Source organism: Sitophilus oryzae, unplaced genomic scaffold (assembly GCF_002938485.1).
Source record: "Sitophilus oryzae breed Bouriz unplaced genomic scaffold, Soryzae_2.0 scaffold_1430_pilon_pilon, whole genome shotgun sequence".
Lineage (NCBI taxonomy): Eukaryota > Metazoa > Arthropoda > Insecta > Coleoptera > Curculionidae > Sitophilus > Sitophilus oryzae.
Genome location: NW_022146094.1, coordinates 816,762 through 828,782, shown reverse-complemented (window position 1 = coordinate 828,782; position 12,021 = coordinate 816,762). Strand labels below are relative to the sequence as shown.

Sequence of the window (12,021 nt, the reverse complement as noted above, 5' to 3'; positions counted from 1 at the left end):
GTTTTTTTAGAAATTTATAGTTCTCAACAACACACTTTATTGATGATTTTGGCTACTTCAGATTGGGTAAACTGGCAGATTATGTTATTCTCGTGATTCTTGAATGTTTTCCATCTAAAAAAAAATAAATAAAATATGCTAGAGAATGTCCAGGTGACGTTTTTTTCTTCTTTTTAGCATCTAATTTCATGCGTAATAGATAGTATAAGATGTATAATACGTTTAATGATAATTTTAAAATAATGCTTTTTTTCTACATTATCTTCTATCCTTGCCCCACTAAATTCGTTATGGGATTATTTTTTAATCATATGTAATTAGTTGCGCTATTAACAATACACACACACGTTACGATTTTTGAATAAAAATCACAAAACTGAAAAAAACCTTCTATTATTCATGTCTTCCAAGGTTGAAGATATATAATCTGTTCCGGAAAAAAATCTGATGTATTTACCTATTTTAAATGTCAAATTTTAGATCTGAATAGAAAATAATTAACAATAGCAGGATGGGATATGAATGATTGATCTAATGTTAGGTGAACAATATGTTAAGAAGGTGTTTTTGAATTGTAGGATTTTGCATATCATGGTGTATCAGAAATAGGTCATATTAAGCTGTAATATTTACCTACTATTTCTTATTATAACTTCTTAGTTGTCAGCAATTACAGGAAAAGCTAAATACAAATACCTGGACATCGGGGCATTAAGCTGAACATTGATAAAACTAAAATCATGTGCACTCCTTCGGAAAATCACAACAATGCTATAAAAATCGGCGAAGAACTATTGGAATCTGGCGGAATTCAAAAAAGTAAAACATAAAGATAAATAAATGCCTTTATTGTCAAAAAAAATTATAATTTGTAGACAAAGGTAAAGTAAACAAACAAAAGAGAATACAAACCAAGTATACAAATTACATTATCAGTCTTAATGTTTAAAATAAACATTTATAAATGTTTACAATGTCAAAGAATAAAAAAATAAAAATAAGATTCAAAAATATTTAGTAAATTTATAGTAAATATAGTAATAGCAAATATTAGACCAGTGTTGACAAGATCAAATTCGATTATCAAAATATAAGTCATTTACGGCGTACAAGGCCTTGTCTAGTAAACAAGATTTCAATGCTTTGCGAAATGAAGAAAATTATGTTGTGGATTTGATTTCAAATGGCAGGTGATTATGCATTTTTTTCGAGTTGTATAATATAGACCTTTTTACTAACTCTGAGCGTGGGGTAGATAGATGAGTACTTTTCTTGAGAAGCTGATACATGCTTACGTATTAGGCAAACGGATTCAAATATAAATAAGGAAGGAAGAGTTTAATATTTTTAATTTTTAAAAAAGTCCTGGCAATGAGTTCTGCTGTTTAGTCCCAGTGAATATCGAACAGCTCACTTCTGGAGCTTGATAATGCGGTTAAACTGAGTCGCACAACACGTACCCCAGAATGGAAGGGCATATATCTGAGGTGCGACTCAAAAAGTGCATAATAAACAGTCCTAGCCACTGACAAGTTAAGCTCCTCAGAAACAGATCTTAATGCAAAACAGGCAGAGCTTAATTTTTTCGACAAAGCATCTATAGGCATGTCCCATTTTAGAGAATTGTCTACAACAAGCCCTAAGAATTTTACAGATTTTACGACGTCAATGGTGGTGTTGTTAAGTACAAAAGGCTGCAGCGAGATTTTATACGACAAAGCTTTAGTTTTAGAAATGTTGAGATTCAGGGGGTTCGAATCGCACCAAGATTTAATGGTGATTAAGTCATTAAGTGATATTAGCAAAAAACAAAGTTATTGTTGATAAAATGTTTTTTAATCTACTGCATATTATATGTTGCATTAAACTAAGGCACCTCTTTGTGTAAGTTGACTAAATAAAATCATCCTGTATATGTTTTGTTACTGTTTCGTCGATGTATTACGACATATTACAAGTAAATACAGCGTCTCAAGTACAATACTGCACAAAAATGCTTTATTTCGTTCAAACAAAATAGAATGTGATGTGAACTTTAAAAGATTTTTCCATCTCTCAGAGAGGATGCTATGAATGCAGTCAGGCGACGTTTGCGTTGCCTTCAATCTAGAAGAGTTACCAGTGCAATCAGATGATACTTTTACCATTATTATGTGTTTTAGTACTCTAGTTCCATATATGGTGAGCGTGAAATATACATTTTCGAAAAAAAAATAAAGGTTTTAATATAAAATTTAGTTTTTGTTTGTAGGAATTTTGGAATTTGGTGGTTATTCACAGTGCTCTTCTATAAATAAGGTAATACTTACATTATATTATTTAATAAAAAAATTGAATGTGTTAGCTATTAAATTGATTATGATTTGAAGGATTTGATGTTGGAAAAGTAATAAATTAGAAAAATATTTTTTACGCATAAAAAATAGTTTTTTTGTTAAATTTAGACATTTTTTTTAGTCTGCAAAGTCTAATAATTCAGAATTATTATGGGTTTGTGGCATATTATGTTATTAAAATAAGCCCTTCAATTGATGCATTTTTTGACTACCCCTGTATCTCGGTTATCTTATAAGTTATCGAAAAGGTGAAAAGTCAATCCCATAGAGTTTTTTACGTAGAATTCAGTGGTGCAGCTAGTTTTTCTCTTGGATCTGTCATTCTTGAAATATGATCCAAACTTATGTTTTTTTTTAAATGGGATGCCCTATATATTTTTTTCCATAGCAACTGTTAAAATTGCCTTATATCTATCAAAAATAGTAGATAAAATAGTACTTTAACCGCAAGTACAGTACAGGTACAGCGAGGATAGGTTAAGAACTTTATTTCTTCTTGCACGTATTTTAATTGTTTCCATTTATGAAAACATTATTCATATACACTATACTTATTTTCCATAAATAAAATACTTTATTAAAAATAAATAATTTAACATGTTTTAGGGATATTATTCGTTCCAGTATGCAATAGACATGGAAGATATACTGAGTCAGCATTCTGAAGAAGGCAGAGATAGTGTTGCAAAGGGATCTTACAGCTTCCTACAACCTGATGGACTGATTCGTACTGTTCAGTACCAAGTCGATGGCCAAATGGGCTTCAAAGCTATCGTAAAATACAGTAAAATTCGCAGTAAGTAAAACTTTTTGACTTAAGCTTTATTAAATTCTAGACCAATTAAATTGTTCTTCAATTTAATTGATCTAAATTAACTATAAAAGGACATAAATGACATTTCAGAACCCTAATTGTATTTTAAATGTCATTTGTTCCTTTTAAACACGCCGTATTTTACTCATTCATCTTTCCTTTTAAGATTACAAAACACACTCCAATTAAAAATTCTTTCAACCATAAATTAGAGATATGGTAATAAACAAAGAAGACCATAATCTCTAAAACCTTTTACTTCTAGAGAATACAATAAATTTATGTTGAATATACGATAACATTATTAAAAAAGCATTATATTTGTTTCTCAATAAGGCTGTGCCCTTTCATATTTATTTTGTAGCGATGACATTTGTATGATCTTAATAGGTAAGGAAAATGAGGACAATAAATAGTGTAGAACTAATGTATATAGGGTGTAAATAAAAAATTAGTACAAAAAAAATATTATGTAGGTAGCAGATTTTTTTCTTAAATATAACGGTTTTTTTAGTATGTTAAGTTTCCTATTTGACTTTTCGTACAAGGGAAACGCCCTGTATATTATTTCATTTCTGAATGGGCTCTTTCACTATACTTTGGAATTAGCATAACTGAATAAAGCAATTAATTCTAGAATTTTCTGCTATCTCACTTTCGAAAAATTTGAAGTCGTTCTTAAGAAAATAAATAAAAACAAAAAAGCCCAGAATAAAAATCCGCACTCCGACCGGGCCACCATGCTGACCCACCACCACCTCCACACAAAGCCATTCAACCTTTTCCAATATGGCGGAGTTAGAAGTGCTTTATTTGGCGCGTATTTTAAAACCTCTTTTATTTCCAAATAGACATTTTTCACACAAATGTCGGGTTAGATTACGTAATAATTCACTAATTTTTTAATATACAGGGAGTCTAAAGCTCTCCACATAAGTATGGAATTTTTTGTATTATTACTTTTATGAAAACATCAGTTAGTTACTTTTCATAAAAAGGTCTGCTTTCTCAGAAAATAGGTAGGTAGTGTACTAGTGTGTAAATATTCAAACTTGAGGTAGCATATATAGGGGGGTGTTCAAAATCATCGGAAAAAGAAATAACCAGAAATATATGACAGAAAATAGCAATATAAACTAAATATTCAATTGCAAACACTTACCTACCATAGATTAGAATTTACTCTGAACGTTTGATAAATATATACTATTATGGACAGTATAGAAAGTTACTTGTCTTAGTAAAAGCCTTGGTAAATGCTCTTGGAATTATAAACTACATTGACTTGGATCAAAAAATATGCAATATTTTTTCTATGTTTTGCAGCATTACACAAATGGGAATAAATTTAAACTATAATAGGTGAGGGTAACTAAAAAATATAATATGTGTTTCAAGATTTTATATAGAAAAAAAACTAAATACCTTTTTGGGGGTTCGTAAGTAAAACTTACGCTTAGCTTAGTTTTCTTTACTCTTTCTCTTTACATAGGGCATTGTCTTTGTGGTAAAGACGTCATTCCTTTTTTTTGTAATTTTCTTCAATAAAATATTGGATATTCTGAACAAGATGGATTTAATAATAAATTCTGACGTATGTGAGGGGCAATTGTGACCTAAAAAAGACTTACATCCAGGCCATTTATATTTTCAAATGTCAATGTTGTCAATATCTTTCTGTGATCTTTTTGATGTAAAAAGCTTGATTCTTCTTCCAATATTTTACTTATAGTGCGGTAAGTGTTAACACCTCACTAGGGTAACAGAGGCTTTGGCCTTTGGCCTTTTTGAGGCATATTTAATGCACTTCTTGCCCGAGAACTACTAGTAGAAGTGAAATTATCTCTTTTAATAGCTGTCAACCATTTTTTACGAAGCTCGTCATTTTTGGGGAATATAAAAGCAGAAACCTTGGGACCCCCTGTATAATTATCGTGACAATTTGGAACAGAGCATGTAAAAGGTATGCTACAATAAAATGTTACTACCTACCAACAAAATTACAGACGTGTTCCAGAGATTGAAAAATATCACCTCTACAAATACTTGCATTTATTAAGATTCACCCTGTATAGTATTACAGGCAATTAATTCATTTTTTAAAATATTTTTCTGTTTTTTTTCAGATAACTTACGTGGACCTTTGAGATTTCCCAGGGATTTTCTCCATCCTCTGTACTTTTTTAAGCCCCTGAGTTTTGTTCCTTTAAATGTTCTGAAATCTTCAAAATTCAAAAATCAACGACACTAATGTTTGTTAATTAAGAGTATCTACAAGTAAAAAAAATAAAAAATAAAATACATTAGTTTTATTTTTCTATCAAATTTATTTTTTATTCCTTGTTGTTGTGATAGCATCAAATAGAAAAAAAATAACGTGTCACGTACAATATGCTCGAAGGAAAACGGCGTCAATGATGGCTATAAAATGAAGATCGTTGTCATTTTAAATTTAAAATTATATGGGGAATGTCATCGATCGTCATTTCCAAGCCAACTGCACGCCGTTTTTTTTTCGATCATACGGTATTTATAGAGTTAGTTACAAAAGTTATAAAGCTAAAAGAGACAAAAGAAATATAAATAGTTCAATAATAAAAATAACTAAAATACAAATAATACACAATAATATTATATTTTCGTTTGTAGTTTTATAAAAAAAATAGAAAATAATATATTTAAATAACTTAAGTTAGTTTGTACCTACTAGAAAACAATTTTGTGGGAGAATATTGTTTTATTTTTTCCAACTTCAATTTATTAACATAAACAAATTGCAGATTTCTATATCTGCAATATTAACATTGCAGTATGTTGCATGGCTTTGTTAACAGATGGAGCAAATCCATTTCATTTGTTAATAATAAAGATTTCTATAACAAGGAATGTATATAGTCTCTCAATCTACAAAAAGATGCCAGCACCTCTATTTGTTTGGTGATTTTTTTTTAAATAAAGTAAGAAACTAAAAGTTTATTGGAAATGGCACTAAAACTATGAGAAAATAAGTAACTAAAATTACAATGGTTTATATTTTTTACATAGGTAATTTCTCTATATCCAATACATTTTTTTCAAATATTTTATACCAATTTCAGAAATTTTATATGATCTGTATTTTCATTAATATTTAATGTATCGTTTTTCTGGAGTTGAAATATACTACCCCTAAAATATTTGCACTTATTTAAGACTGACCCTGTATAATAACTTTCAAAATAATAATATAACTGCGATACGAACGTTGGCGTTTATCTATTTTATGTTTTTGATGGGATGTTACCAACAAGACAGATGTTAAAAAAACTATCTCCAACGATTCAAGATGGGGAATCTCAAAAATTTGCGCATCATTTTTTAAATAAAGAAAGTTTTTGAACAAAGGTATAGGTCCACATATGTCATATGTTATAAGAAAGTTTGTGAACAGCTATGTTTAATACTGTATGATTTGTCAGGACGAGTCAATAAAAAAAATGATCTCTATATGAAGAAGGAAAAAGTGTTTTTCTTCTAATATGGTTCCAAGAAGATTGAAACGTCTTTTCACTTGTCATTAATGCTATTATTTCTTTTCTATAAATGACGAAATTGGTGTTGCAAAAATTCTAATTTAACATCTGCTCTACATCTTCTGTCTTTTTTTAGATAGGCTAGACTAGGTATTTTTACACAAATAAAGAAGGAAATTAAAGATAAAGGATTATACTATGTCCGCATTGTTGCACATTTTTAGACAATTTCTTTATTTTTAAGTTTTTGATCGTCAAACATCAACAAAATATTCCTTATGTTTGGACTAAATTTTCTCGAAAATAAAGACAATTTAAAATTCGGTTACAATACGGAAATAGATTGAAGTTTTGTGATAATAGTGATATAATTTATATGGTTTAGTAACAAATCGCTCGCTATTTTATGGCAAATAAATAAATAAAATATTTTTTTTAAATTGTATTCTTTATCAACTGAAAAATAATTTTTAATAAATCTAATATTCTTTTATAATTTTCTTTTTTTTTGACTGCTGCATTGAATGTCTTTCAAGTCCAATTATGTTTCAATATACAGGATGAGTCTTAAACAAGTGCAAATAGTTCTAGGAGTAGTATATTTCAACCCCAGAGGAGTCTATGAGGTTTTTTTCGCGAAAAAAAATTGAAATTTTAATTTTTTTAAACATTTTTGGATTTGTTTTAGTTTTTGGTTAAAAAACATAATTTCCTGATGCCTGAATATGGCAACATAGGTAGTACATTAAATTGAGAAGAAAGAAAACCCAGAAAAGATATCTCGTGGTTCTCAAAATTTTAGCAATTTTTTTTTGCTAAAAATGTTATTTTGGGCTTATTTAAAAAACGGTAAAGAAAAAATATGTTTCTTTTATCGAGATCTGCCAATCTTGATAATATTTGCACTTATTTAAGACTCACCCTGTATAATAACCCCATATAAAGGTACATTTTGCCTTTTAAATATATAAAAAAAATATATAAAACTTCTTACTACTAATTAAAAAAAAATAATGATTTAGATTCAAGTTTTCTAAAGTACTACTAGATATTTGGTGTACTGCCAATGTATTTTGACATTGTTGCAGATTTTTATTTTCTCAAAATTCTGTTTTCTTTCTTTGCAAAATCCAAAGAAAGTAGGGACTCGGTTCGAGATTATAAATAAAGGTAAAGAACAACCTTTCTCAGCTCATGTGAAAGTGGTTATTCAGGCATTTCTTTTCAACGTACCATGGCCGTTTTTCAGGTGCGTGTGGCATACAGGTGTCAAGTTCAATGGCAAAAGAAACTTTTACTCTTAGTTTAAGTTTTTAAGGATGTTTTCTTTGGTTATCAATTGAAAAAATAAACTTTGAAACAATAAAAAATTGTTTTTTGGATGAAACTTAATGTTTTATGGTGTATATTTTAGGTGACTGTAGTATCTGTGATATGTTTCGTGATTTGTGATGCTGGAAGTGTTGGACAGTACGCTCCAAAATATGATGTAAGTTTTATTTACTTATTAGTTATTATTTCTTATTAGTTATTTTAGTTTATTATTTCTTATTAGTGTATTCAATTATTTTCGGTCACGTCCTGTTTTACCGGAAATGACTACAACTTTTGATTTTTAAATGGAATCTTCGGTATTTTTTGCTATATTTGACAAAAAATGCTATTCTGAAAAGAATGACATAATAGAAACATAAGAGAAAAAAAGACGAAAAAAAATATATAAATTTTATAAACTTACTTTACTAAATCATTTGTAATGGTTGACTTTTGAAAAATCCGTTTGCCAAAAATAAGCTTTTTACGTCAAGCAGTTTAAGCAGAATCGTGGTTAAGAAATTACCCAACCTTTTGCAACACCCTGTATAATTTTTTTAAAAATTTCAAACTATGTAAAAAACCAAATAAATTGTCTAAGCGTTTTCCCGAAAGACTAACCGTTTTTTAAATAACAAATATTGTAATATTTGAGGGGCGTTTTCACCCTCTTGGAATTTGAGATTCGAGAAACCCCTCCTTATCGAACCTCTATACCCCACAGTCAATCCGTTTGCCAAAAATCAGCTTAAAACGTTAAGCAGTTTAAGCAGAATCGTGATTACTCAATGGTCATATTTTATGAAACACCCTGTATAAATTTAAAAAAAATCTTAAAATATGTAAAACAACAAAATAAAATACACGTGTTTAAGAGGTTTTCTCTCTAAAAAAAAATATTTTAATATTTGAGGGATAGTTTCACCCCCTTAGAATTCCAGTTTCGAAAAATCGCTTCTTACCGAACCTCTACGCCCTAAAGTCAATCTGTTTTCCAAAAATCAGCTTTTTACGTCAAGCGCTTTAAGCAGGATCGTGATTAATCAATGACCAGATTTTTCGAAACATCCTGTATACATTTTTAAAAAATCTTAAAATATGTAAAAAACAAAATAAAATATACGTGTTTAAGCGTTTTTTCGGAAACTTGGCCGTTTTTTAAATAAAAAATATTGTAATATTTGAGGGGTGGTTTCACCCTCTTGGAACTGGAATTTCGAAAAATCCCTTCTTATCGAACCTCTACACCCTAGAATCAACCTGTATGCCAAAATTGAGCTTCTTACGTTGAATGGTTTGAGCAGGATCGTGATTAATCAGTACGTCAGTCACAAGGATTTTATATATTAGTATAGATTTAAAATTAAAAAAAGGTACATTTTTTTCTAATAAAGTTTTTCAAAATTTGCCTATTTGTAAAATAGTGATAAAATAATACAAAATATACACAAAAAAACGGAATAAATTCTTTAAAATTCAAATCTGTCAACAGAAAATTCATAATCGACAAAAATCGTGTTACGGAATGGTTACCACGACGTCTCTTTTTTTTATGTTTCAAGTTTCAATATAAAGAAATAAAGTTTGTTCAACTAGAGAATTCTTAACAGTGACAGTATTCTACCATTTTAATTCGAAAATATATTATATTTTTTGTCATTTTTTGAAATTTCTCATCTGTCGAATACACCCCTGACTAGTTGGATTGACTTTATTTGACTCTTTTTTTACTTTTTTTTATTCAATTCAATCTAAAATAATTTATTTTCCAGAAACCCAAAGACTACAGCTTCAGTTATGGCGTCAAAGATCCCCATACAGGCGACATGAAACAACAATGGGAGAAGAAAGAAGGAAATACCATCAAAGGGCAGTATTCTCTTGTTGAAGCTGACGGTTCTGTAAGAACCGTAGACTACACAGCTGATGCAAAGCATGGTTTTAATGCTGTGGTCAAGAAAAGTGGACCTTGCATCATATCATGGGTGAAAGCAAGGAAGCTTTAAGTCATAATAATGTCCAGGTTTATCCTAATCATAATTATGATGAGGAAGAATCACATCAGTACGTGTATGAACATCAAGGCAAAAATAATGAGGAAGGTATGTTCAATCAAAGTATTACGTGGCTATACCTATAGACCTAGTAAAGTAAAGTAAAGTATAAAAGTGTATTTTAAGTTATTTCAATGCTATTTTTCTGATATATTTAAGGACTTGAAGATACCCCTCAAGATGTCGAAGACCCTAACCAACAATACATCTACGTCTACCCTGAACAACTCAAAGACCAAGAAGAAGCAACGGAAGAATCACGAAAAGTCCCGTACAAATCCAAACCAAAATACAAAAAACCTAACCTCATTGTCAAAGAGAAATTCGAAGATATATCTGTTGTTCCTGAACTGCCACTCAACATAAACTTGTTCAACAAAAATCGAGCTGAGACTATGATACCCCTTGATATTGAGTCAGTGAATCCTGTTGAAATTGATCTGGATCATTATCAAAAAACTCCTTTGCAAACAACTAGGTTAACTCCTGTTTCTTCTAAGAACGCAGTGGTGGGGAAAAAGAAAGAGGTATCTACAGAACTTACTCAGGAAGAATTGAATAAATATTTGGCAGAATATTATGCCAATGAAGATACAGGAAGTACATACTCTCAGCCATTGACAGAGACTGGTTTTAAGCCGGTTAGAACTAAGGGACTTTTAGAAAACACTACGCCAATAATTCCTAACACTTTTAAGTCCAATAAAAAAGTTCAGACCAGTCCTGGACTAAGACATTACGCTACTAATGGGAATTTTCAAACATTTTTTGAAAATAACAGTAAAGAAGAGAATAGGAGGTACCGAAAAAATTCGAATCATCATATTATAAAGGGAGGAAATAACCAGAAAGAAAAGAAAAATAATGTACCTAGATTTTATAGGGCTTTACCTAACGTGGGGTACATGAGATATGGTACAAGGATTAGACATACTTAGGTAGTAGATTTAAAAAATAATATATATTTATTTTATGTTTTAAAGAAAATTTTTGCTCAAAAATATTGAATGAGATAGTGATAAAAATGTGCAATAAAATCGATAAAAAATAATTGACTTAAACATTTAAGTTTATATTAAGAATATTTTTCGAAATAAGAAAAATGTAAAATTAAGTCACAGTTTTACAAATTATTCATAATACTTATTAGAGTAATTTCGGGTAATATGGAATACCATTTTTATTTTACCATGTAAATTTATAAATTTTAGAAATGACATTTTAGAAATAAATAGCTAGTAGCACCATACGATCGTAAAAAAACGGCGTCAAAGATGGCTGGGAATGACAATCGATGATAATTTTGGCGAGGTCAAGCCCTATACGTTATTTACTTGGCCCGTAATCTTCTTTATTACTTAATGACGTTTACTGCCAGTTGGTCTTAAGGTCGTAATTTATTTGTATTTTTATATTGAGTAAAAATGATTTTTAAATAGTTCAGTTTAAAATTCGAGAAAAAATAGAGATTCGCCCCCCAGTCGTCTTTGACGACGTTTTTTTTTCGATCATACGGTATTATCTAAAAAAGTTTCCTGTAAGATTTAGATAACAAAACAGATTATGAAGCTACAAAAGGACTACCTACTAACTTACTACTAACTGACATAATATGTTGATAGACCTTTAGACTAAAATTTGGTTTGAAAAAAGTCAAAATTTATTTTATTTTCTTATTTATATTATTTTTATGTGAAGTTGTTATTAGTAAGATTAAAATATAAGTATTTTTTTAGAGTTTTATAAAGATCTGTGCCGATATTCATACATCCTGAGCTGTAAATAAAAAACTGTTAAAACCTTAGGTTAAAACATACATTACTTACAATTACGATTAAAATCTTGTTATTAAATTGTTTTATTATTTATATTTCCTTAGAAAATCTTGTATATGATACGTTTATTAAATCTGAATTAAATATACTTTTTAATGTTCAATACTGAATGATTTATAAGCGCTTTACAAAATATAAATAACATTTTCACTAAAT

At 29.3% G+C, this 12,021-nt stretch overlaps 2 protein-coding genes across 2 annotated transcripts; both read left to right on the top strand.

The window, feature by feature from the left end:
- Positions 1–2,132: 2,132 nt before the first annotated feature.
- On the top strand, positions 2,133–5,407 carry LOC115876241 (adult-specific cuticular protein ACP-20-like). The gene is made up of 4 exons (XM_030891947.1): positions 2,133–2,181; positions 2,239–2,298; positions 2,943–3,132; positions 5,277–5,407. The coding sequence occupies exons 1-4, from the start codon at positions 2,152–2,154 to the stop codon at positions 5,399–5,401; spliced, it is 405 nt and encodes a 134-aa protein (XP_030747807.1). The 5' UTR covers positions 2,133–2,151; the 3' UTR covers positions 5,402–5,407.
- Positions 5,408–7,870: 2,463 nt separating this feature from the next.
- LOC115876324 lies at positions 7,871–11,779 on the top strand. The gene is made up of 5 exons (XM_030892060.1): positions 7,871–7,911; positions 8,077–8,151; positions 9,749–9,975; positions 10,027–10,040; positions 10,190–11,779. Exons 1-5 carry the CDS (start codon positions 7,897–7,899, stop codon positions 10,966–10,968), a joined length of 1,110 nt encoding a protein of 369 aa, XP_030747920.1. The 5' UTR covers positions 7,871–7,896; the 3' UTR covers positions 10,969–11,779.
- The last annotated feature ends 242 nt before the right edge of the window (positions 11,780–12,021 follow it).

Excerpts from the sequence above, each read along its gene's own strand:
- LOC115876241 (XM_030891947.1), top strand. The coding sequence starts at position 2,152 with ATGTGTTTTAGTACTCTAGTTCCATATATG. Across the intron at positions 2,299-2,942 it reads AGTGCTCTTCTATAAATAAG|GGATATTATTCGTTCCAGTA; the intron begins GTAATACTTACA and ends AACATGTTTTAG. Across the intron at positions 3,133-5,276 it reads AAAATACAGTAAAATTCGCA|ATAACTTACGTGGACCTTTG; the intron begins GTAAGTAAAACT and ends GTTTTTTTTCAG.
- LOC115876324 (XM_030892060.1), top strand. Across the intron at positions 8,152-9,748 it reads AGTACGCTCCAAAATATGAT|AAACCCAAAGACTACAGCTT; the intron begins GTAAGTTTTATT and ends TTTATTTTCCAG.